The sequence below is a fragment of the Oryza brachyantha genome, chromosome 11 (assembly GCF_000231095.2).
Source record: "Oryza brachyantha chromosome 11, ObraRS2, whole genome shotgun sequence".
In the NCBI taxonomy this organism is placed as follows: domain Eukaryota; kingdom Viridiplantae; phylum Streptophyta; class Magnoliopsida; order Poales; family Poaceae; genus Oryza; species Oryza brachyantha.
Genome location: NC_023173.2, coordinates 14893343 through 14920917, shown reverse-complemented (window position 1 = coordinate 14920917; position 27575 = coordinate 14893343). Strand labels below are relative to the sequence as shown.

The window sequence follows — 27575 nt, the reverse complement described above, 5'->3', positions numbered from 1 at the left end:
ATAGGTACTTGCAGAATTCTTTTATGGAGATAAGATAAGATGAAATACGAAAGATTATCTAATGTGTATAGCTATTTAATGTTATAAACGATAAAATTAACTATTATAAAGTTGAAAAATCTAATTTAAAAATATGAGATAATGAATATAATAGAACTTTTTAAAATATCATTTAGCAGTTTAAAAAGAGTATGTGCAAAAGCTGAAAAAAGTCAGAATAATATGAATAAAAAAACACATCCAGTACTACACAAACAGTGCTGATGATGCTACAGTGCTTCCTCTTGTGATGTAGACGATGAGAGGAGGAGAAAAGTGGGGAGAAATCAAGGATGAATCTCCTTCCATGATAGATATGACTTCTAGCCAAGCTTTAAGAAAACAAAAACGTAAAGATTAGTATGAGAGAAATAAAATAAAATAATATTGAAATTCATGTATCAGATATAGTAGCTACCTCTATTATTAAACTTGCTTTTCCATTTTCTGGTTTCACAAACAAAATCATTAGATTAGCTGGTTACTCACTGTCAACAACAGCTTGAACAGCCAATTTCTGTTCCATATTTGACAGAAACTTTGGTACTAGGCAACTTTATACATTGAAGAGCACCCCATGGCCATTTGAATTATGGAGTACTTTTGTGGTTTATTCGTGTTAACTTTAGTTGAGATTTAGCCTTAAACTAAACAATAAAAGCATTGATCACACCATTAGTTGAGGAGAAATTTGGATCATTGGCATAGAAATCAGGCCAGTACCAAAAAAATAGCACATAAAACTTGTGTTTTAGACTGGTAGCATACACCATTCATTTCTCTTTGATCCATAGCTCTTCCGTCACAGTTGCCGTGTGGCCTGTGTGTCAAGCTGTGAGTAGAGACGCAAAAGGACGAGTTTACCCTTAGTCCTCTCTCAATTCAAGCTTGACTTATTGGGCTGGATGGTGCTAGAACATCGCTAGGTGGATTAACTGAGCAATGTGGTACTTCAACACAGCTGCACTATTTTTCCAATCAATCAATCTAATCTCTCTCTTCTCTTTGTATTTTTTCTTCAAATCATCAACGAGGTGTGATTAGCGTGATTAGCGGGGGAGGTTAACGATGGGCGACGTACATTGGGGCCGTTGTGGCCATCGAACACGGTGAACAAGTGCATCGGGGAGCCGTCGGTCCAAGCGCAGAAGGACGAGCGGAGCGAGGCGGCGTCCTGCGTGTCGCACATCCGCCTAGACAACGAACGCCATGGGCCACACCGTGGCGGCCGCCTCCGACGGCAGCAGCAGCAGCGGAAGCCGTGGCATGGCGGTGGCCGACGATGAGCACCCCTCCCAGCGGCGGTCCGATGATCCTCCCGAGGAAAGCGACGGCGGCAGTGAGGAAGAAGGAAGAGAAAATGGAAACTTCTTCGCGCCGGCGGCGAGTTATGCCTCTCACTCGTTCTCCATCTTTGTTCTAGGTTTGTTTAGAGAGGTGGGGGCATGGCAAAATTGGATATATGGGCAGACATACGTTAAAGCAGAGCAGGGATAATTTGGTATGAGTTGCCACCGTCAGCTCTAGATGAGACGGAAATGCTACGGATAGAAGAAAAATCAAGGACCTGTGCTACCAGTCAAAAGCGGAAGTTTTCTATGCTATTTTTTGTACCGGCCTGATATCTGTGCTACAGGTCGAAATTTCTCTTAGTCGAAGGTGTGCTTGTACTAGAGCAATGGGGAAAATGCCATACAACGACATGTTTCCCGAGATTCAAGATAATATGATTTCGCAAAAGAAATTCTCTGCGAATTTCTAAGAAAAATATTTAAAATATTTTAAAATTTTATGATAGTTAATTTATTTATTTATACCTGCAAATAGTTAATACAAAATGAATCGTCTAGCCTCTTTCACCTATATATTTGATCAACAAAAGAACATACACAAAAACACAAAAAGTTTCCAAAAACTTACTTCCCATGCAGTAATTAAGCAGCACAAACATTCAGAGCTTAATGTGAAGCCCCTAGGTTGCCATTTAATTACAACTCGAACAATTTTTAATAATCTCGATCTCTTAAAAATTCAGAGCTTAATGCAGTAATTTCGACTTGGATCATTCTTAATAATCTCGATCGCTTCGCACCACGTCTCAGGTGTGGCCAGTTTAGTTGAGAGGGGTCATCTTGCGGTTGGAGCTCCTCATCTTTTTTGTTGGTGATCATGTCGGATGGATTGAAATTGTGAGTTCCCACATTTTTCTTGTTGGAAGAAGTCCCCACAACGTATGGATAATGCTTTTCCTTGTCAATTCTTACCTATCCATGTCACTCGTTTTCGATAGAGTGAGAGTAATTAGGAATTGATAGTGAGAGATAGAGATAGAGAGGAGATAGACTTGGACATACATTTATTATGAATCGTCATCACTGTGATGGATCATTGGTTCCACACTTGCTTCTTTGAAATGGATGATTATATACGGTCTTGTCTTTTTGCTTTTGCTTAAGTTTATAAGCTAAGATTTATAGCTTTAATCTTAAATTTAGAGTAAATTTTGGGGGCTTTTATCATAGTTTATTATTTAGCCTTTGCTTTTAAATCTCTAAGAACATGTTTTATTTATAAATTATTTATTATTTACAGATATGTTATTTGACATTTTTCCAAAAAAAAGCCATGAGTCTAATAGACCGTGCACAATTACTCGTAGGGATGAATTAGTGGCACTGTTTACATCATCACTGGACCATCGGATTTTAGGGGTGATTGAACGATATTTTTATAAATGAAAAATAATTTGTAAATAAAAATTTTATATATGTATTGTTATATAGTAATATAAAGGGGCTTCACGGTACGGTGTATCGGTAAGCAACGGGGATAAGCTCTAGTCATGTTATCTTATCTAAATAACATGGTACTTCCTAGGTAACATGGTACCTTAAATGTATCATCGTATCCAGGTAACATGGTACCTCACATGTATCATGTATGATACTTTAAGGTAACATGCTTAGGTAACATGGTATCTTCTCAAGTAATATGATACCTCACATGTACCATGTATGATATCTGAATAGTACCATATCTTGCACTAGTGGTATCATGAACAGTATAATATCATCGGTAGCGAATCCTCGTTGTCGTCGCCACCTTCGCAGCCGCTGTAGTCGTCGTCGCCGACGCTGCAGCTATCGTCGACCGCTGCTAGCTGCTCCCGGCCACCGCCGCCGCTGTCGTTGCTGTAGTTGTTGCCATTGCCGTCACGGTAGTCGTCGCCGTCACCGTTGCTGCCGCCGTCGTCGTCGCGGCAGTCGCCGCCGCCGCAGTTCGCCCCTTACTAAAAGTCTTCCGATGTCTTCCCGCGGAGGAATGACGTCAAGTATGGCCTCTACTGCATGTATGAGAACGAGGAGATCAGCTAGTGCAAATGAGAACAAAAATAAGTAGCAGCATCGTCCGCAGCGGCGGCAGAGCTCGTGCAAATGAGAAGAAAGAGAAGCAGCAGCATCCTCATCGGCGGCGTCATCTGCGAGGAGAAGAAGCGTCGTGGTGGGTGCATGGTCAGGGAGCAAAAGGCGCTGCCGTAGTGGGATCTTGTCGCTGTCCCCTTGGGATGGAAGCCTGTTCTGTAGCATTTCCGTAATATAAAATTCCAAAGATTGAAAATAAAATTCGTTGAAAAACCCCCTCCAAAATCAACTCTAAATTTATGGTTGACAATTCAATTTTTTGGCTTATAAACATAGGTAGAAATGAAAAGATGGGGTGTTAGGCTCCATCGCAGTTTTCAATCATCTTCAACTGTTTTTTTTTTACAGATTCCAAATAAATTTTTATAAATTTACCGTTTGACACTAATTTTCCAAAAGAAAACCACTCGAAGTTTCAATCAGAAATTTAATCCGAGCCACACAAACTGCCAAAACCGATTGCTTTTTTAGAGGAAGTCAGCACAGGCATCTATCTGCTGATCTTGCACTCCTGGTACTCTGCAGATGAGTGGGCAATGTAGACATGTACGTCTACTACCCAAACCAAATTCTTACGTATTCTTCTTTTCGCTTTTGTAAAGTTTAAACTTTTAACTTTATTAAAGTTGATTTTAAAGATTTTTTGTCATATTATTTTTAACCTTTTACTTTTAAATAGCTAAGAACTGATGTATACAGATTTTATTTATAAATTATTATTTATTTATAAATATGCTATTCCTTATCTTTTTCGACCCCAAGCTAAAACAAGGCCGAAAAAACTTCTGGATGCACAACCTTTTGGGCTTTTTGGCCCAGGAAAGCAAAGTACAGCTCAAATATTCCTGAAGCCCAGAGCACAACACAAGCAGGCTAAGGCCATATTCTCCTGCTTAACAACAACACTTCTCTTATTATTGCACCTGCCTATTATATAAAGTTGGTCAAAATCTCATTCAATTACAGGATCAACTTCTTTTCTTTAACATATAAACGATTTGTAAGTTTCAAAGTGGCGTTCGAAATTTTTGAGTTTGAACAGCAGATTTGTGCATTAGGACGCTTTGTACAACAGGACGATTCCTCCGAATCAAGGTAATATCAAACGTGATCTGGTAATTGGTACGTGGTCCATGCACAAATAACAGGTAGGTAGTAACACAGAGTTGACTGTACGCAAAAATGCAGTGGAATTCAGGTTGGACTCAAGAGATGTGCTGTGTGTTAATCGAGAAGAGTTTCAGAATTAGAAACCTACATGGTTCGCTAAGAGGTTGATGGCGAATGGTTTCTCCTCGGATCTCGGACGTTCCTTTTTACATGATATGGCCGAAAGAAGACGGCATCCCAAAGGAAGTTCTGTTTCAAAACCGGTTGCATCAAGATGGTGACATGTAACGTCAAGCCAAATTTTACTCAGGAAGCTATGCTATGCTATGTCAGGGTTCTTCCTGGCAGGTCCATACATCTACTTGATGATCTCGAAGAAGAGAACTTCAGGCTGGAGCCTGCAGTCCCTGAAGCGTTCGAGCAACTGCTCCCAGGAATCTACTGCCTGTAGTACGGAGTAACCACCTCAGAATCACACGAGAAGATCAGAATCTCGACAAGACTACTTGGCTTCTGGCAATGCAAAAGTTAGCTAACCTCAACAGTTTGGGCATCACAGATGAGCCACTTGTCATGGTGACGAGCAAAGCAGACGTAGCGCCCATCGGCATAGGAGATCTGCAGAGTTTTTGGATAACAGCCACATAAATAAGCTGGGTGCACTTGTACATTCTACTCTACTTAATAACAGCCAAAATAAGCTGGGTGCATGGAAGCCTGATATCTTTGATAGGCATGCCGTAATGCAAACAAACCTTACAGAAGGCCTGAGCTAAAACTCAACGGAAAAAAGGGACTAGACTAAATACCATTCTTAGAAGGTACCCTGAGGTACCAAGTTTTTAGCATAAAATTTTGGTAATATCTATAGATATCAAAATTAGGAAATTTTACCATAGTACCGGAAGGTAACACATTTTTTAGTGTAAAATTTGGTATATGGAGATAAATTTGACACAAAAAATTTGGTACCTTAGTTATATTTCAATGTATTTCAATGTACAGCCGATTGTTCTTTCTGATGGTAAGATTTAAAATTGAGCTATGAAGGAAAATAGAGTAACAGAGATATAAAGATTGTGATATCATGAAGGATGTTCTCTGTTCTTGGCACTTCTGACTACGTGGACTAACAACTGCTCAGATTCTAGTATTGAAACTTTCCAAATGCTTGAGATCAGTAAGATTTAAGGAAGAACAAATTTCACCAACAGACCATTGACTATTAGAAATATTCACCTAAATACTATACGGCCAACACAGATATGAACATCAGAACATGGTGCAGCATAGCTTGAAACCATTATCTACGGTAGCCTAACCAGTTTTATTCTGGTAAACACCTTATAAGCTTGGCCCGTTTAATTCTAGTAAAACCATGCTTCAAATTAATACCATCTCTTTTAAGACAAGTACTACATGCAATGTCCCTGTGTCCTCCCTCGCCTTATAACTACAATCTCAAATATATTATTAGGGTAATTTTATCATATTTGAGAAGTTATCTTGATATAATACTATATTTTTTAGTGTAAAACTTTACTACTTCTAGGTATCAGGTGTCTGAAGGTATCAAAATTTTACATTAAAAATTTGTAACCTGAGATACTTTCTCAAGGACCATTTATAAAATTTCTCTAATGAGTAAGATACAATACCAATCAAAGAACACAAAACTGACAATGGATATCAACTGATACCAAATAGCTCCTCCTTTTCAAATTTCATTAACATGACAATCAAGGATAAAATTACTTCTGTAGTTTTGTAAGAATTTATTCATAAAAAAAAAGTTCTCTGTGCACATACCATTGAGGCCAGAGAATAGTTTGCCGACAAGTGAGAACCCTTGCAGAGAAGTTTAATATCAACGGGATGTGCAAAGCAAACCAGAACTTCAGATAGCTGAACCTGACTTTCGCAGCTACCGAACCACTCTAAACCTGCAACATGATGGCAAAAGCAGAAAAGAAAGTAAGAATTTTGATGTTAACTTATGAAACAAAAATATATGACTGGAACAAAAGCCTCTTAACCAGCATAATACTAAACCATGTCACAGTTAATAGTGTAGCAGCTTCAGTACTGTTGGACTCAAGAAGTTGGCGTTCAAGATTCAATATATGTTTTAGACACAACAAGTGGTTCCCACACATATCTCGAAGATTGCTTTCTGTTTAGGCTATTTATTTTTACTATTGAAATCCATAACATTTACCTATAGTAAAGAAATGTGGTGCGTTCAAAGGAGAAACATCAACATTCTTTGGACTTCCACAATATTGGCAGTTGTCCTCAAAGCATAACTGCTCATCATATAGAACTGGAAGCTCTGCTAAGGACTTGATCTGCAAAAAGTTGGCAATCACTATTTGCTAGGATACTATTTCATAATATGTTCAACTGTAGAGTTAGCTACACAGGATATCTGATGAGACACACCTTTGTTTTTTGAGGTGAACTGGCATCAAGTCTATAGAAAACTGTAGTATGTTTTTTCTCATCAAAAGACTTCCCACATCTGCAACTCGTTTCCACATGGATAGGACTTACTTCACGTCCCTCAATCTCATTGTGGAAATCAAAATGCAAAGACGCTGCTGATACATGCAATCCTTGAAGAATCGTTGCCACAACCTCAAGAACAAAGTTTTTTCCAGCTTGGAGCTGAAATTGATTAGCCAGGTTTAGCCTTGTGAAGGCAGAAAAAATGCATGAGGAATGAAATAAGACTGAAGCAGAACAAATAAGTTTGTAGTCTCTGATGAATTAGTTAAGACACTTTACATGTTAATCAGGAAAAAACAACAAAAATGTGATTAACAGAGTGTGCCGACAAAAGAACATGATACCCAATGTATATGAATTCGTTCATATGGAACAAGAGATAAGAAATATAGTTCCATCTTTGATCTTTCAAAAATGCAAAATTGTCACATAACTGAATTTTAGAACTTGAGTGTTTCCTAGTATGAAATATAAAAAATTTCACATACTGAAAACAACTGTAAAGCTCCATATAGACTTGGCTTCCCTATCATACACTGAAAATATAGTTCTTTCAAAAATTAAAATTTTAAGTCCTGGTTGTAAACTAAAAAATTATACCCTCCATTTTTTTGGAAAGCATTATCTACAGATCGAATTGTTATTATTAATTTCTTTCATAATATATGGAAAACAATTGCAAAATCATGGTGACACGAACAATGACTTTATTAGGAAAATATAATGTTTGAATCTGGAAAAACACAAGTCTCTTTATATAAGGGAAATGGAGGGAGTAATAACTAATGCTTGAACAAAATGGCCATGAAATGGAAGACAATATATGGTATTGACTATACCTTTTGAAACATGTCATCATTTGCAATTTTCCAAACAATGTCCTTCACAGAAGCCAGTAAAGTTGGCACTCCATCATGTTCATCTTTTCCCCAAGCAAAGAAGATTCCATACATTAGTTCAGCGATGAGGCAGTGAACATTGATAATCAAGATGCATACTGGTTTTGACCTTAAAACCCCATCTCTGAAGAGCCTCAAATTCCACAGCGACTGCGCATTTCATAGGAAATCAGAACTCAGCGGCTATTCATGCATAGGACATATGAACTCCAAAGCACATGGCAAACAAATAACCAAATGCAAGCTTTTACTACCTGTATGATTATTTGATAGATAAACAGGTCTTTGTCAGTGGTTTCTTCGTTGACAACAGCGACACTTCTATAGCTGTTTGTGTTTGCCATTTCCTCAGCAGATTGGCCACAAGTAACTGGATAATGAGATCTTCCATAAGAAGATACAACCACATTGCATAACATAATTGAAAAATGGGGCAGATTGTTTTTGCTAGGACATGGATAGATTTTGTAATTATGAAGAAATTACTATATTCACATTTACCAAGAAATCACAGATACAACAAATGGTTACAGGAGATTTATCTGTTTTTAGGAACGCTTAGACCATGTGATAGTTACCGTTTGGATAGGGAATGTTAAAGTTATCCTGAAAACAAAGCAACTCCGAAATGTTAATGCTACCAAATAAGTATTTACACACACCTGCAGATAACTACTGGTCCCTCCGTTTTATAATGTAAGATGTTTAACTTTTTTACCTACGATGTTTGACCATTTGTCTTTTTTAAAAAAATTATGAAAATATCATTTATTTTGCTTGTGACTTACTTTATTATCAAAAGTACTTTAAACACGACTTATTATTTTTTATATTTGTACTAAATTTTTGAATAAGACAAATGATCAAATATTGCAACCAAAAAAGTCAAACATCTTACATTATAAAACGGAGGTAGTAGAACTTTTCTTTTATATCGGTTATTAATGATGAGTTTGAATTCCACGTTAGCAAAAACATAGATACTTCAGTTCACACATCAAAATAGTGAAGTTCAAAGTGCCATTTCCAGAATAACTAAAGGTGGACCCATTCATGTTAAGTCGTGCACAGCAGAGTACATATACTAGTCCCAGAAGAGACCTTGATAAGAGAGAAATGGTGCGCAACATAGATGACGAGATCAACCTCTGCGAGATGTGTGGAGCAAAAGATATCGAGAGTATCCCCCTAAGCAAATGATGTAGGCGCATTGTCTTTCCATTTTGTAAATTCATGTACACAGGTGCTTCCTCCTTAATATAACACCGGCAAAGCCGGCTTCGATTAAAAAAAAAAAAGAATAGACCTTCAGACATATGTCATGTTTTTCCAAATTATACTAACTTGGAAGAAATATTTCTTGAGCTGCGCCAGTGTTTCAGACTATCAATGTAATTACGGTGACCTGTGATAGTGAAAGAAGTTGCACGGGAGATGTCACCTTCTAGTTCTAGACTCCGTTCGAGTTTTGACAGTATTTCAACTATCTCCAACTCGTTCCTTTCCACATTTGCCACTATTTCATCTATCTCCATCTCTTTTCCTTCCGTATCATTTGGTGGCTTGACCATAGAATTCCCATCTTCAAAACAAAGCTCACTGCACCCACAGTAAAATATTGTGATATCAACAAAATAATTTCGTTTTCCCTAGAGTATATATCAAAGAAAAGGCTTATAACTACACACCTAATCTCATAGTTGATTTCTTTAATTGTAGTTAGACTCACACGTTTTCCTCATTCTTCTATCCAGTCAGGAAATACTACTTACTGAATCTAAGTGTGGTGTAAGCTTACTGCACTGCTGTCATTAGATAGTGCCTTCACTATTTCTCTCTGTTTATCCACACTTTGAAGCAATTAAATTACTTACAGTTTTACAATAGTAGGAAAATATATATGGAACTTGGAAGTGTTATATTCATTATTTATCAACATAGCACAAAGTTTTGGTTTGCTAGAAGTTTAATATTTCCCATGGGACAATGACGCTGGTTATCTATTGAGCCTTGAATGGTCACATCTGTAGTTTTTTGAACAGGGTATCGGTGGCTATGAAATTAATTAACCGGAATAAGTAAGTTCACAGGATAACTGATATTGAACCATGGTTATAGGCAAATCATAACTTAGAAAAGACACTGTGGGACTGCTCAGGCACTACAGAAGCAACAAAAGAGACCACAACAGTAAGAACATAGCTATTGTAGAACCCAATGGCTCTATTTGATGTATTTGATCAGTTTTGGGAGCTACTTCTTACCTGATTTAGGTCCTCATATATTACTTTAATTTGGTTTTTCCTACATTAAATATGCTTAGGCGGATATAAAATCAGAATAATTTCAAATAATATGGAATGGTTCTCAAAAGTCATGGCCACTAAGATATTTTACTGTGGCCATACAACACCAAAAACGTAGAAGTTTCATTAAAATAACGATCATTACTTCTAAAACTAACTCTTATATATTTTCACAAAACAAAATTAAAGATAACAGATAAATACAGACAACTGTTAATTCATATTACATTTCCTGAACTTGCCACAAATCGTCACACATTATCAAAACATCACCTTTGGAACATATGGAAACAAACAATTTTACTAATATAAATAAATATTTTTCAGCAAAAGAATATAGTGTAGACATAACCATATATAAAAATAGGAATAACACTGCATTTTATACCTTTCTTGGTGATCTCCATCAGCTTTAAGTGTCCGATTTGAGTGTAAAGGCTGCAAGGAATTTTAATGTTTACTGCTAACTTAAGATATATATCATATAAATTATTTCACTGAAGTTTGACTAAAATACTTACATAAACCTTCAGATTCTGTTTGCGTGTTGTACCCATTTTGTTTGCATCGGAGGGATCGGAATCATGTCCTTCAGAAACATTGCATCCATAGGCACTAGGAGCATCATCAAATATAGAATCAATTTTGGAATCACTTATATGACCAACAATATTTGGATTGTCAGTCATGCCTTTCTTTAATTTTGCCTGCAAAGATGGTTACCAGTGAGCAAGTGGTTTGAACAAGCAGCTGGCTAACTAGACCAAAAACAAAGAAAACACAGTTCCAGATGTAACACACCCATACGATAGATATCACGACGGGATACATGAATTCACGATAATCCAAAACAGAAATTTTGAGGAAATTAAGCCACATATTTTGTATTCCAGAACGAGCGTCATCAAACTGAAACAGAAAGCCAAGTTAATCGTCAGTCCAGTGAACATGATTATAAGCACAAAAATACACACAAAGAACAAACTTAAATGATGCCATATCACCATATGATGGTAACTTCTAACAGACCTGAGAGCTAGATATATCTGCAGGCAATGCCCCCAACCTTCTCTTGATCCCCTCAAGGATCTCAGCCCCTTCTCTGCATTTGTCTGTACGCATTTCCACCAAATTTGGTTCTGCTCCAACATATGCTCGACGAATCAATGAATCGAACATACCATCCATCTTTACTAAACGGAATATGTCATGCTGGTCTTGATCCTGACTAAAAGTTATCCATTCCAAAGCAAAACAATCCCTCTCTGACTCGCATAGTTTTGGACCCAAAATTGATTCAAGCTTCCCCCAGAGCCTCTCAGGATGCTTGCTGCACAGGTGTTTCCAGAGCGAAGGAGTGTCCACAAACTCTCGGCCATCACAGCGTGCCGACAGAGGGCAAATCCAGAAACTCCATGAATTGTTCTTCTTGAAAAACCGCAATGCATCAGTTATAGTCTTTGCTAACGACTTATCCGTTGCATTACAGAGTTCAAGGAGTGGTTTGACCTTCACTGACATCAAGCTATCCTCCTTCTCGTATGATGGAAGGCGCGAGTAAGATGCACCCACAAATATGATCTTCTTGATCAAGGTACGAAGCTGGTTCTTGACGCATGATACTCTGTCATCATACTCTTCTCCACTGACAGATCCAGGAGGCAAGTCGTGTTCCTTCGGGTCGTCAGGACTCTCGATGGCTAGCGCCCGGTGGCACGCACGTTCAGCATCAGCATATTCACCCAGGACGAACAAGAGCTTCGCGTGGAACAAGGCGATCACGAGCGAGCGACGGAATGCAATCACCGAGTCCTGTAGCATGCGACTCGTGCGACGCAGGAACGGCCTCTTGTCAATGGCCGGGTCGAAGCCGCGGACTCGCTTCAGGTAGACGTACGCGCGGAGGAACTGGGCGCGCCCCGAGAACTGGAAAGATGTGGCGAGACCCTTCGCTAGATCGTACGCTGTCGCAGCGACTTCCCTGCCGAGCTTGATTGCGTCAAGCACTCTTATGGACTCCGTGGGGACGAATTCTTCACAGATGAAGGTGGTGAAGCTCTCCATGGCGTTGCGAGCCCTGGCCCTGGCGTCCCTTAACCTCTCGGCGGACGTCAGGTCGGAGCAAAGACCATACCCCACGTTGTGCTCCGCGGGGTCGACGGGGTCGGAGATGGCGAGGGCGCGGAGGAGCTCCACCTGCGCCTCGACGTATCTCTCGGACTCGAAGAGCATGCTTGCGTGCGAGACGGCGGTGTCGATGCAGTTGGGGGCGAGCTTCGCCGCCGCGGCGAAGCTGACGAGTGCGGAGTCCCTGTGCATGGCCTTCTGCAATTCGCCGACAAGGTTGAGCACGAGCGCGGAGCCCCCGTGCTTCGCGGCGAGCTCCCCCGCCCGGAGGATCGCCTCCTTGTAGTGCTTCCCCTCCTTGTGGGACCTCATGATCTCCTCCACCTCCTTGCGCACGGCGGCGGGCGCGGGGTCGCGGGGGCGGGGCCGGGGCGCCATCGCGCGCGGAGAAGGTGCTCGTCGAAATGCCGACCTGCCGAGATGCTAGCGAAAGGGCGCCGCTGGCGTCGGGGGTAGGGAAGCGAGGGGAGCGCGAGCGACGTGGGTGTAGAAGGCGGAGACTGCGGCGGCGGTTTCGGTGGAAGCGGCGGCGGTCGGCGGCGAGGTTGTTGGGAATGCGGAATTGGGCGAGACGATAGTTGGCGAGTCGAGGAGGTTGAGGAATGGGGATATTTATACTGGCCCGGGGGAAGTGGGGCCCATTCTGTGCAGGATTCGATTCGTTGGCACACGCATGCTTCGGGTGGCAAGTTGAAACGGAAGAGCAGATTTAATTATTCATGATTATACACTGTTCGTGATTATTTAGCCATGCAATATTTTTTGAAGGAAGGTTAGTACCCCGGTACTCCCTCGGTATTTAAATAGATAGGGTTGTTGCTTTTCTATGCAAGTTTAATTAATCAAAAATTTTGTGCAAATATACGAAAATATAAATTATATAATTAAAATATAGTTAGTAATAAATCCAGTTAGAGAAAATAAATAATAATTATGTAAGTTTTTAACGAAACGAATGGTCAAACATGTGCTAATGAATTGAGCACCATTGTTTATTTAAATACATAGGAAGTAAATGTTTTTACGGGACTCGACTATCTTTTGAATTATATACACATGACATATATTATATATACATATACGTACATATACATATATGTACCATGTATTTTAATAAAATTTTACTTGAAATGATTATTTTTTTCTTGGTGAAGCATGGGTATTGTGCTAGTTTATATAAATATTTTTAATAAGATGAATAGTTAAACGTAAATATAGAAGTCAACGATGTTAAATACATAAATGCACGGTAAGACTACTTTGCTTAAACTGATAGTTTCATTTTTTTTATTGGGCAGAACACAGCGAGCATAAATAATTTAGCCATTATATTCCTAAGTGCATCTAAGTGAATTAATTCTATCCATGATAAAAAAAAGGAGGAGATAGTTCCCCGTTGGTGTTCCATTAAACGGTGGATTAATCAAGACTGCTTAAGTTGCAGTCATACCTGCAACTGCAGCTGACCCTGATCCGACGCATATGGTGCAAAATTGTTTGAATTGATAGGCATTGTACTACCTCCATGAAAAAGAGTACAATACAATTCTAGCTAAAATTCAGTTTGGTTCCAGTCAAAAAAAAAATTCAGTTTGGTCGTTTGTCATTCACCTGTTTTCCCTACAATCTCAATGACGTGCTTTGGTCATTGCATCATGGTCTTACCATTGTCTTCAACATTCGCTCTCAACAGTTCTTAAGTGACTATGATCGATAGCTCGCTAGCTACTAGAAAGAAACTAGCAACCCATGGTGACATGGTCCACAGTGATTATTGCACACGTGTCGGATGAATTTAATTAACTGATATCAACAGGGTACACTATTATTTTATTTTAAAAATGTTTTTTTTAAGAAAAACTACAGGTTTGAGAAACTGGCTACTAATAGCATAACAGTAAACACTTTTTTCTCCACGCTATTGACTTTTGTATGTACATGTGACTATTCGTCTTATTAAAAAATATACATATATACAAAACTGTAAATCATGAATAAAATATTTTTAATAAAAGAGATCATAACAATATAATTAATATTATCTATTTTTTGAATAAAAATTTAAATCAGGATACAAAAGTCAATGTTATTAAACTGATAAAACAGGGGAGTAGTTTCTGCTCATGATAGCCGAAAGAAGAAAAATGGTGCCATGCATTTACAGTGCAACATGGACTGAATAAAATTCAAAGCAACATACAAAATGCTGCGATTCAAACTGAACCAGAAGACCTTTCCTGATGTAGAGATAGCAACAGGATGGAGACATGTCACGACTATTTCGTTGCAATAATGCAAGAAAAATAACTCGGATGTTACGAATACAATGTTATGAAATGGTTCTTTCAGTTCCAGGCACTCGTACATCTACTTGATGACCTCGAAAAAGAGAACTTCAGGTTGGAGCCCGCTGTCTCTGAAGCGCTCAAGCAACTGACCCCAGGAATCTACTGCCTGTATAAAGTTAATTAACATCTCAGCAATGAGGCCGACTCCGATGTATCCGGTACATATTACTTGTAGTATAATTTAATCCAGACCACTGATCTAATTTTATTAGACGGTTCTGATTAAATTATACTACCAACAATTTTAGATGCAGTAGAATTCTGAGAGGGTAGTATCGTCTTTTTTAATGTGATAGTAAGTAGACCTTCCTGAGCTTTTTTTTAATCCGTGCATAATGTGATAAAAAATAATAAATACAAATCTATTATTAATCAAAGTACGAAAATACTCTTTCAAATTAATAGACGAGATTAGTTCTACTGACAGTATTATATTACAAGTAATATGCACCGAAGCGTTGCTACAGAGAGCATATCAGAATCAAGAAGCCTACAAACTGCTGCACAGGCCAATCAGTTGCCTACCTCAACACTCCCCGCATCACAGATGAGCCACTTGTCCTCGTCGCGAGCAAAGCAGATGTAGCGCTCATCGGCATAAGAGATCTGCAGAAATTTTTGGATGTTAGGGAGTAAATAAACTATAGGGGTATGGAAGCCTAATAGACATGTTTTGATCAACACAAGCAACTATCAAACCATGCAAAAGATCCAATAGAACAAGGGAATACATTTATTGAATAGAAAATAATAAAACAAGGTATTCCAACGTACGTCCTCTACCATTGATTGTAATTTCTGATGGTGACATTTAGAGTCAAGATATAAACCAAAAGATAAATATAAAATGGTAACCACTGAGTAAGAGGCAGAAAGAAGCCAATTAAAGATTACCCGGTATGTTACTTCCTTTCAATTCTCAATCAGTGAAACATCCTGACAAGTGCAACCACACAGGACAATCTGTTATTGCCACTTCTGCATACACGGACTACCAAATGTTGCTCCAATTCTTGTTTTAAAGCATTCCAAATGCTGGAGCTTTGTAAAGTTAACGGAGAATAAACTTCGCCAACAAGATCATTGACGACTTAGAAACATTCACCAAAATAGTATGTGGCCAACTCAGACATGAACATGATGCTTCAACCTATTATCTGCTGTAGACTAATCAGATTGAATCTGGTAAACACCAATCTTAATCCGTTTAATTCTAGTAAAACCTTGCTTGAAATTAACACCATCCCTTTTAAGACAAGTGGTACATGCAGTATCCTTGTGACCTCCCTTGCCTTATGAGTATAATTCAAAATACAGTATATGATTAAGATACAGTACCAGTCAAGGAACATAACTGACAATGATATCAACCAATACCAAACAGCTCATTGTTTTCCCCTCCTTTCGGATTTCCTTAACATGACAATCAAGTATAACATTATTTTTTCCGTTATATCAACAATTTAATTCATAAGGAAGCAAGGTTCTCTGTCAACGTACCATTGAGGCCAGAGCATAGTTTGCGGAGGAGCGAACACCCTTGCAGAGAAGTTTAATATCAAGGGGATGTGCAATGCCAAGCAGAACTTCAGATAGATTAACCTGGTTCTCACAGCCACCAGACCAATCTAAACCTGCAAAATCATGGGGAAAAGAGAACAAAAATAAGTATTTTTCATGTTAACATTAGGAAAAAAATTGAATGGAACAAAAGCCTCTTAACCAGCATAATACCAAACCATATCACACTTAATAATGTAGGCACTTTCAGTGTTGTTGGATTTAAGAAGACAGTCTTCGAGTTTCAACATATGTTTTTTGCCGCAACAAACAAGTGGTTGTCATACGTATATTCAATATCATTTTCTGTTAAGGCAGGGAAAAGGGACACCAACTGCAAAAATTGCAATTTATTATTGTAGACAAGAAACTTTACCTATTGTAAAGAAATGTGGTGCGCTCCAAGGAGAAATATCAACAATGTTTGGACTTCCACAATACTCGCAATTGTCATCAAAGCATAACTGCTCATCATATAGAACCGGAAGCTCTGAAAAGGACTTGAGCTGCGAAAATTTGGTGATTACTATTTGCTAGGATACAATTGGACAAGTTTTTGAGGTGATGACAGGAAATATGTTGTGACACACCTTTGTTGTTTGAGGTGAACCAGCATCAAGTCTATAGAATATTGTAGTATGTTCTTTCTCAAAAGACTTCCCACACCGACAGCTCATTTGCACATGGAAAATAATTCCAAACAGATTATGTGTTCGGCATATGCAATCTCCGCAGCTGACAGGACTTACTTCACAATCCTCAATCTCACTGTTGAAATAAAAATGCAAAGAAGCTTCTGATCTATGCAATCCTTCAAGAATCGTTGCCACAACCTCAGAAGCAATTTGTTTTCCAGCTTGGAACTAAAATTGATTAACCAAAGTTACCTTTGAAGGTAGCAAATTATACAAGGAAAGAAAATAAGGCTGAAGCAGAATGAAGATGTTAGTAGTTTCCGATGCATTGGTTTGACACTTTACATCTTAATCAGAAAAAGAATAAAATGAGACTGACGGCTTTCCCTCAAAAGATCACAACACTCACGTAACTAAATTTGCTCACTGTAGTGAATATGGAACAAGAGATAAAAAAAAATGTAGCTCTTTCTGAAATGACTTTTCAGAAAATGTAGGAAAAGTGTCACATAATTTAATTTTAGCTACCGAGAATTGTTTCCTTCTATGAAATGTGAAAAATATCAGATACTGAAAACAACCGCAAACTTCTATAACCTCCACAGATCAAGGATTGAAGAAAATGCAATCCATCAAATGTAGCATCAACAGAAAACATTTCATTTTCGAACATGCAGGAGAACTGCGTGGCATTCCACTAAAGAAGAAGAACCAACAGTACATCACCATGCACACAACGCCACTTCAAAACAGATGTGCCCACAAAACAAAGAAAGCATAATTATAAACTCAGCTTTCACATGATACAATAGAATTTAGTACCTACATTTATTTTTATAACGCATACAGTAATATTTAATTTTTAGGCCCTCCAATTATTTTTGTAAAGCATGATATAGAAATTAATATTTTCCATTAATTTATTTCACAATATATTGCCACTAAGTACGATGAAAGCCGATTTAATTATCAGAAAAACAGTATTGTTTGAATCAGGAAACACAAGGTCTCCTTATATTAAGGCAATGAAGGGAGTAATAATTATCAGAAAAGCAGTATAGTTATTGCTCGTACCTTTTGGAACATGTCACCATTTGCAATTTTACAGAGACTGGTCTTCACAGAAGACAGTAAAGCAGCCACTCCGCCCTGTTCATTTTTTCCCCAAGCAGAGAAGATTTCATGGATCAGGTCTGCCATGCAGCAGTTATGACTCATATTCAGGATCCATGCAGGTTTTCCCATTAAAATCTCATCTCTCAGGAACCTCAAATTCCACAATGACTGCACATTTTATAGGAAATCAGAAGTCCGAGGCTAGCACCTGACAAAACAAATTCGAGCAAATTTACCGAAAGTAATGAGATGTACCATATTTTCTAGTATAAAATTTAGTATCATTAGTTAATTTGTACTTCGAGGTATTAAATTTTTTGGTACCTCAAAATACTTTGTCAAGAATGGTAAAATTACCTAACAAATAAGCTATGAGTTTTTTTACCATTCTTGATAAGGTAACTTGAGATACCAAAATTTTATACTAAAAATTTGGTATTTCTAAGTACTTTCACAGTAATGGTAAAATTTCTCGTAAACTGCATGCAAGGTTATATTACCTGTATGATTGCATGCAAGATAAACAGGTCTTTGTCATTGTTTTCTTTGCTGACAACATCAACACTTTGATATCTAGTGGTGTTTGCCATTTCCTCCATTGATTGGCCATAAGTTTCTGGATAATGACATTATCCATAAGAATATGCAATCATCACATTATATTCCCACCGTTTCATACTACAGGACTTTCTGGCCTTGCCTAGATTCATATGTACGTTAATGAATCTTGTCACATATAGAAAACATATACATTGATACATTAATAAATTTAGATAAACCCAAAAAATCTTATAATATGGAACGGAGGGAGTATTACATAATTGAAAAATAGGAACAGATTCTTTTGCTACGACCATGATAATGTAATGTAATTATGAATACATTTTTGTGCTCATGTTAACAAATAAATCATGTATTACTACATTCCAATTAAAAAGAAATAACAGATACAACTAATACTTTTGAGGTTACTATGCTCACATTCACAAAGAAATCATAACCAAAACTCATTTATCTGTTTTCAGCAATGATTAAACCATGTCATAATTACCTTTTGGATAGGGAATGTTAAAGTTCTCCTGAAACAAAGCAACTCCGTAGTGTTAATACAACCGAAACATTATTCACATATCTGCATAGAACTAAAACGATTTTTGGTTCACTGTAGACGTGATGCTTCATTCCGGGTTATTAACTAAGAGTCCAAATACCAAATTCACACAAACACACACTTTATTCTCACACTATGAAATTAAACCGAAGTAGTTACTGGCTTTCTGTAGTTGAATTGAATGGAAGTTATGTGGGTTAAAATTTTGTTTGCAACATAGAAAGTGTGCCTCATGTAGATGCTACACAAATATAGTTTGACAAATGCACGAACATATCAATATATGTAACAAAGAACAGGTTGCATTGAAAGATGATCCGAAATTACAATTAGTCTATTGTGCTGTATGATAGCAACCGGGCTTCATAGAAAAGGAAGGCCACTATCTGGATCCTTGCACTAAGTTTTGCGGCATCAACAAGGTTTTACGGAAGTCATCATACTGGGTATCGATTAAATCCATATTGTAATTCATGGACAAACTTATCCTATTTTTTTTGCCAGACGAAACTTATCCTATTTGACAGTGTACACATCTCACAATCTAAGACAGGTTATGTCTAAGAGTTTAACACCACTGCTCTATATGGTTCTTCAAATACTTAGGTAGGTTCACCGTTCAGTACACTTCGTTTGTACTGGTTTATGACGTCGAAACAGTGAAGTTCAAAGAGTCATTTTCAAATTAATTAAAGATGGCATGATAGCAGATTATAAATACTACTAGAAAACATTAATGTTACTTTTGTCATTTTAATTATCAAATATATTATCTACAAAGTGGGAAGAGATATTTATTGAGCAGGGACTGGGTATTTCAGACTATCAACGTAATTACACTGACCTGTGGCAGGCAAAGGAGTCGTGGGGGAACTGTCACCTTCTAGTTCTAGACTGCATTTCATGTTTAGCAGTATTTCAGCTATCTCCATCGCGGTTCCTTCCACATCCCCTGAATTCCCATCCTCAAATACAGGGTCTATTTTGGAAGAACTTATATGACCAACAATATTTGGATCTCCAGTCATGCGTTTCTTTAGTTTTGCCTGCAAAGATGGTTATTAGTGAGACAGCAATGAGCAACTAGCTGGATAACTGTTTACAAAAGAATGGAAAACAAGCAGTTACAAATGTAACTCACCCATATGAAAGATCTCACAAATGGAAATATGACCTCCTGATAATCCAAAACAGAATTTATGAGGAACTTAAGCCACATATTTTGTATTTCAGATCGAGCGTCATCAAACTGAAATGTAAAGCAAGTCAATCGTCAGTCCAGTAAACATGATTGTAAGAACTAAAATACACACAAAGAACAAACGCTAAACTTAAATGATGTCATATCATCATGCGATGGTAACTTGTAACAAACCTGAGAGCTAGATATATCCGTAGGCAATGTCTCCATCCTTCCCTTGATTCCCTCAAGGATCTCAGCCCCTTCTCTGCATTTCTCTGTACGCATTTCCACCAAATCTGGTTCTGTTCCACCCTCTACCAGACGAATCAAGGAATCGAACATATCATTCACCTTTATTAAACGGAAGATGTCATTCTGGTCTGAATCTTGACTACAAGTTATCCATTTCAAGGAAGAACAATCCCCCTCTGATGTGTTTTCACATAGTTTTGGACCCAGAACTGATTGCAGCTTGCCCCAGGACCCCTCCGGATGCTTGCTGCATAGGTGTATCCAGAGTGAAGAAGTGTCCACAAACTTCCAGCGATCACAGCGGTTAGACAGAGGGCAAATCCAGAAACTCCATGAACTGTTATGCTTGAAAAACCGCAGTGCATCAGTTATGGTCTTTGCTGACGACTTGTCAATTTCATCACAGGATTGAATCAATGGTTTGGTCCGCACTGACATCAAGCTATTCTCCTCCTCGCTGGTTAGGATTTGCAAGTAAATTGCAGCCGTCAATATGATCTTCTTCATCAATGTTCGAAGCTGGTTCTTGACAAAAGATACTCTGTCATCATACTCTGCTCCGCTGACAGATCCAGGAGGCAAGTCGTCTGCCTTCGGGTCCTGGGGACTCTCGAGGGCAATCGCCTTGCGGCACTCGTGCTCGGCATCGTCGTATTGATCCAGGACGAACAAGAGCCTCGCGCGGAACAAGGCGATCACGAGCGAGAGAGGGAATGTTTCCGCTGCTTCGTGTACCATATCGAGGGTGCGGCGCAGGAACCGCCTCTTGTCGATGGCCGGGTCGAAGCCGCGGACTCGCTCCAGGTCGACGAACGCGCGGAGGACGTGGACGCGCGGCGCGAACGGGTAGGTCGCGGCGAGATGCTTCGCTCGCGCGCGCGCGTTGGCGGTGGCGTCCCCGCCGAGCTTGATGCCGTCCAGAACACGCGCGGACTCCATGGGAATGAACTGTTCAGAGATCACCGTGGTGATGCGCTCCATGGCATGGCGTGCCACGACCATGGCTTTCTGCAACCTCTCAGCGCGGGTCGTATCGCCGTCGTACAGATCGTATGCCACGTCGTTCTCCGCGGGGTCGACGGGGTCGGACTTGGAGATCGTGAGGGCGCGGATGATCTCGTCGTACGCGTCGTCGTACCTCTCGCACTCGATGAGCATCTGGGCGTGCGAGACGGCGATGCTGACGCATTTGGGGGCGAGCCGCGCCGCGCCGGAGAAGGCGTAGAGCGCGGAGCTCTTGTGACCCGCCGCCTCCGAGCTCTCCTCCGCAGCGGAACCGGCGTTGCTCCACGCCATAAACTTGCAGGCGGCGTAGGAGATCTGGTGCAGGGTGCCAACGAGGTTGAGCACGAGCGCGGAGTCGCCGTGCTTCAGGCCGAGCTTCACCGCCTGCGCGATCGCCGCGGTGGCACTGCCCTCGCAGCGCAGATTCATGATCTCCGCGGCCTCCTTGCGTAAGGCCGTGGACGCGGCATCGGCGGTCCGGGCTGCCATCGATCGCCGGTACGTGCGCTTGGCCGCGAGCGCGCGGAGAAGGTGCTCGTCGAAATGCCCGACGCGCGGAGACGCAGGCGAGGGGAGCGCGAGAGGCGGGAGTAGAAGGCGGAGATAGCGGCCGCTTCGGTGGAGGCGGTGGCGCGCGGCGGCGAGGTTGTTGGGAATGCGGTTGGCGAGTCGAGGGGGAGGAGGCGGCGGCTATTTGTATCGGGCGCAGGGGGAAGAGGACACGGGATTTCCGTGTCGTTGTTGCAAAATTTGATTGAATGGATATACAGCGATGGTCTGCCTACCGAACAAATGTTTGAAAATTTTAAATCCATCAATTAAATCCGATAACTGATATTAGATGATAATCTAAAAGTCAAAATTCCATACACATCCTCCCCTCTAGCCCTCCATGCATAGCTCACGTATTTGACAGAAGAACAAAAAATCAAATGTTTGATCAATAGCAAAAAGTAAATAGTGATTGTGTCTACTCCCTCCATTTCATAACTTCCGAATTTTTTTAAGAGTAAAGTATATGGCTGGTCCTTAAACTTGTGACGTGATATCTAGGTCTATAAACTTAGAAAGTGCACATTTAGGTCCATGAACTCGCTTTAATGTCTAAAATCATGGATCTGGATGGTACATTAAAACGAGTTCATAGACCTAGATGGTACATTTAAAACAAGTTCATGGACCTGGATGGTACATTAAAACGAGTTTATGGATCTAAACGTGCGCTTTCTAAGTTTATGGAACTAAGTGGTACCGCGTCATAAGTTTAAGGACCGGCTATGTACTTTATTTTTTTTAAGTTAGGAAACTTTATGTTTGAGCAAGTTTAAAAAAACATATGGCAATATGTATGACACTAAATTAGTTTCACTGAATCTATACTATGTTTATTTTTTTTTTATGTCTACTATATTTGTTTTGAGTCCAAAGGTTGCTGGTGATAGAAAACAATAACGAAATTTGTGTCGTTGTTATGTAAACAGATGTTACATATATTAGCATCTGACTATCTGTCCAAAGTCATGCATTATCCAGGTTAAGGACACATGATTATAAACTTTGCAAAAGCGTTATCACCTCTCACGGAGGCCGCACTCATGTATTTATATGGGTTGGGAACAACCCCCAACGTGGCATACAAGATAAGTTTGATTATATCTCTAATTATAAGATTATCTTTAACTAACTCACGCACATCTATAGAATAAGGACTCTAGTTATCCCCTATATAGCTCACCCACAAAAAATAATTCCTAGAAGACTACGTCATCATGAAATTATAGTCGTCCGATCAAAGCTGACCAGCTTTAGATTCGTCGCCACGTGCAGATAGATTTCAGCCCATTAAAATTTGCACGCCTGGTTTTTTTTAAGAATTTAGTTTTTACACTGAAGCAGTCTAAGAAAGTGTTCCAAGCCTTTATGTGTGACACGTCATCAGTCAACTTTTGACGTCAACAGGATCAAATTAAAATTTTAGGGATAGAAGGGATCAGATAAATTTCAGTGTATAGAATTGATTAGGTGAGTTTTCAGGTATACATGGGGAATTTACCCTTTGACATGCATGAAATTTTGTGATGCCAAAGTTTACGGTTTTGGGGCTAGTCTGTTTGCCAAAATTTTGGAGAAGATTTTGCCGGAGTGTACCAAACTGATTGGCCTATAGTGTGCCACACTCTTGGGGTCCTATTTGTTGGGAAGAAGAGCAATGTACATCATATTTAGTGCTACCTCCGTTTCATAATGTAAGATATTTGACTTTTTTTTACAATGCTTGACTATTCATCTTATTTAAAAATTTAGTATAAATATACAGATGACAAGTTGTGCTTAAAGTTCTTTTAATAATAAAGTACTATAGCAGGTACAATAGCAAGCTATAAGCCAGCTGTAAACATATTTTAAAGAGATAGGAGGAGAGAGAAGAGAGGTGGGCTACTAATTTGTAATCAGCTGCACACGGATTCCAAGACAAAATATGTATGACATGTGAGACCATGTATTGATGTTTTATAGGTAACTATCGTATGAATTAACTATTAAATTGGCTATAGATAAATTGGAGCCAATAGTTGGCTATAGTATTGACTTGCTCTAGAAAGAGTCCTGTGAAGCCATCTGGCCTGGCGCACTTTCTGACTTTAACTAGACAGCACAGTTTTTATCTCATCTAAATCCTATAAGTCATGCATAGTCGCATGCATGCTCTGAAAGTTAATTGCTGCTTCTCATTGTACCCGTGAGCATGCATGCTCTAAATCTTGTAATTTGTATACTCCATTATTTCTGTTCTTAATAAAAATTTGGTCGCCTATTCCAGCCGATCTGGCTAAATAATGTTACAGCTGACAAAAAAAAGTGGAAACCTAGAAAAGAGATAAATAATACTACTCCAGCATTTAACTAGTTGTTCAATCTCAAGTTCCCAATTGTAAGATAGGTGTTATCCAAATTGGACTTGGCCATGCAGACCATAGCTGAGGGGGTGCAATTTCTTCACGGCTGTTATTTTCCAAGTTGAAAACACCTATGTCACGGGGAAGATCCCTAACCGATAATGCAATGCCATCTTGATCATCAGTGAAGTAGACATGATTTGCCTTCAAGTGCGGGTATTCTTCAGAACTGAGACACCGTGACTTGTTATTCCCCAGAACTGAGACACTTTTAATAAATAATTTTATTATTAAACCTTGAAGGTAAATAATTTTATCATTTTAACATTTTTGACCACACCACCTCTTCTAGCATGGCAAAAAGAGCCGTTACACCAAACTAGCCAGCACTGATGAGGCAAGATAATACTGTCACACCAACTACTCCACATGACAACATTATTTTGCCATGCTAGGTGGGGTGGCGTGGACAAAACGTTCATATGGTGAAAATATTTAACAATGAGGTTTAGTAATAAAATTATTTATTAAAAATATGTTAAAAATAAAATAATATTATTTATGATTTCTTTGGTGGGAAAAGGCTACACCATCTTCCGAAGTTGAAGACTGGATGTGGTTTTCTTTTTCCTGGCTCTTGCCTTGATCTGGAAAAATCTGGTGTTTACATCCCCTACCTTCAACCACACCTATCTTGACCTCTGTTTTATCAACCTGTTGAGAGTAGATAGGCCTAGAAATTTTTGTTTAGTGTCATGCTTGAGTGAGATTTCATAAGTCGAGAGGGTTTAATGGCGTAAATCTTATAATTTTTATACTCCATTATTTCTATTCTTAATAAAAATTTGGTCGCTTATTCCAGCCGATCTGGCTAAAAAAAAGGTTACAACTGAAAAAAAAAAAGAGTGGAAACCTAGAAAACAGATAAAATGATACTACTCTGGCTCTCTAGCAGTTAACTAGTTGTTCAATCTCAAGTTCCCAATTGTAAGATTAGGTGTTATCCAAATTGGACTTGGCCATCCAGACCATAGCTGAGGGGGTGCAATTTCTTCACGGCTGTTATTTTCTAAGTTGAAAACACCTATGTCACGGGGAAGATCCCTAACCGATAATGCAATGTCCTCTTCATCATCAGTGAAGTAGACATGATTTGCCTTCAAGTGCGGGTATTCTTCAGAACTGAGACACTGTGACTTGTTATTCCCCAGAAATAACACATGATCTTGTAGCCCATTTATTTCCACAAGCTCTTTTGTTGCCATGTCGATCCTATACACATGTATGTTCTTAGTATGGATTAAAATCTTTGAAATGTCCCATTCTGGAGCATCCTCCTCATTGTCCCCGGCTGCAATTTCCTGCTCCCTCCAAACTTGCAGCACATCACCCCATGGTGCCTGAACAATGTACATGTTCTCGTGGATATAGCACTTCATCGAACCTACAAATACCTTCCTTGTGATAGCAGAAGAGCCAGTGCTGAGATCAAACACATCGATTCCTCCACTTGCTGTCAATGCATACAGAAGGCCATCCATGTAGATGCATTCCTCGTAGCACGTTTCACCCGGTGGCAGCCATGTCCATTTACAATCTCCTTCCCTTGCAAATGAAAGCTGATGGAATGGATTGTGAATGAGCACCACAATGTAGCCTCCCATGGAGGGTTCAAGAAACACGAATGCCTTGAAGTAGAGGTGATCACGGAGGCCATCGGGAGAATGGATCGTCGGATCTTCATGAACCATATCTCCCCAGTATTCCGACAACTCGTACTCGAGGACTACGCCTGCATCATCGGTGATGGGCTTGACGTGCTCCATGGTGGCGACGGACGGGAGAGCGACCTGTTCACCGGTGATCGGGTTCACCATGTGCAGCTCGGACCTCTCGTCGGCGGTGACCAGCCAGCCATGGGAGGAGCCGATCAGATGCCTCCTCCGGATGGGTGGATCCGGGAGCGTCAACTTGTAAACCTTATTCTCCGCGAGGCTGTAGAGGCAAGCAACCCTCTCATCGTCATCGGACGCAGATGTGTAGAACAGGCATGGTGTCTGGGCCCGTTTGTACTGGCCAAGCCTGAGTAGGCTGCCGTACGCGGCGCGCCATGACGCGCAGACGGAGCTCGCCCTCATGAGGTCAGGGATCTCGAGGAGGGAGAAGATATCCATCAGGATATCGTCTGGCAGATCGGCCGCCATGGCCTCGTCGCTCCAACACTTTCGTCTTGGTGGAAATCTTGGCTGAGCTCTGCTTCTTTGCACTGATTCTTGGGGAGGGGTCGGGCACGCATATATAGCGGGAGCAGAAGAGCAAATCCGATGGGAATTCGGTTTTCAGCCGACTCGGTAAGCAAATCCGATTGCAGGTGCTCGAGCTGACTCGGCAAGCAAATCCGAATGCAGGTGTGGGCGAACTCGTCGGGAAAAATCTCCCCGGCGAAGTCTGCCAAACCCCAACCGTGCCCTATCACCCAATTACAGCGAAATGCATTGCGTGCTGCTCCACCTGCTTACCTTATTGCACTGATCTGTCCATGACCTCTCTTTGGCTCTTCCTTTTAAGGAATAATGTAGATAAAATGGCTGAATGAAATTGTTTTTGAGAATTCTGCTCTGCATTTCAACGAGTCTACTAGATTGAGAAAGCAAACCTGCAAAAAAGAGAACACAATAATAATGAATAATTTTGTTACCTTCCCAGTAGTATTTTAAATTATTTCCAAGTAACACTCCCTGTGTTGTTATATGTGAAGACGTGTGTTTTCTCTACAAAGTTGTTTCTCGTATCTTCTTTCTCACTTGCTTACTCTATACATATACGAGCATATGGATACATGGACCTCTTGGGCCACAACACACACGCAGCTCAACACTCCCCCTCAAGATTGATGATATATATCTATGATGCAATCTTATTACATAAAGATGTATACTCTTTTAACACCTAGACATTTTGTTAGACAATTATCCACTTGTTCTCCAGACACCACATAATATAATTCTAAAACTCCTTCATCCAACTTTTCTTTGATGAAGAAACATCTATCTCGAC

At 39.7% G+C, this 27575-nt stretch overlaps 3 protein-coding genes across 3 annotated transcripts; all 3 read right to left on the bottom strand.

Annotated features, from left to right (window-relative positions):
• Nucleotides 1-4929: 4929 nt before the first annotated feature.
• Nucleotides 4930-12789, bottom strand: LOC102714512. Its single transcript, XM_015842428.2, has 12 exons — nucleotides 11314-12789; nucleotides 11086-11193; nucleotides 10812-10991; nucleotides 10673-10722; nucleotides 9420-9577; nucleotides 8233-8348; nucleotides 7919-8128; nucleotides 7014-7238; nucleotides 6790-6919; nucleotides 6381-6514; nucleotides 5109-5189; nucleotides 4930-5016 (listed from the first exon to the last, which is right to left on the bottom strand). Exons 1-12 carry the CDS (start codon nucleotides 12787-12789, stop codon nucleotides 4930-4932), a joined length of 2955 nt encoding a protein of 984 aa, XP_015697914.2.
• Nucleotides 12790-15280: 2491 nt separating this feature from the next.
• Nucleotides 15281-22110, bottom strand: LOC102714238. The gene is made up of 10 exons (XM_040528961.1): nucleotides 20557-22110; nucleotides 20323-20430; nucleotides 20062-20227; nucleotides 18571-18686; nucleotides 18029-18238; nucleotides 16910-17182; nucleotides 16696-16825; nucleotides 16256-16393; nucleotides 15654-16172; nucleotides 15281-15365 (listed from the first exon to the last, which is right to left on the bottom strand). The coding sequence occupies exons 1-9, from the start codon at nucleotides 22108-22110 to the stop codon at nucleotides 16126-16128; spliced, it is 2742 nt and encodes a 913-aa protein (XP_040384895.1). The 3' UTR covers nucleotides 15281-15365; nucleotides 15654-16125.
• A 3262-nt stretch (nucleotides 22111-25372) lies between these two features.
• LOC102713418 lies at nucleotides 25373-26771 on the bottom strand. Its single transcript, XM_006663516.3, has one exon. It carries the CDS (start codon nucleotides 26720-26722, stop codon nucleotides 25478-25480), a length of 1245 nt encoding a protein of 414 aa, XP_006663579.1. The 5' UTR covers nucleotides 26723-26771; the 3' UTR covers nucleotides 25373-25477.
• Nucleotides 26772-27575: the final 804 nt, after the last annotated feature.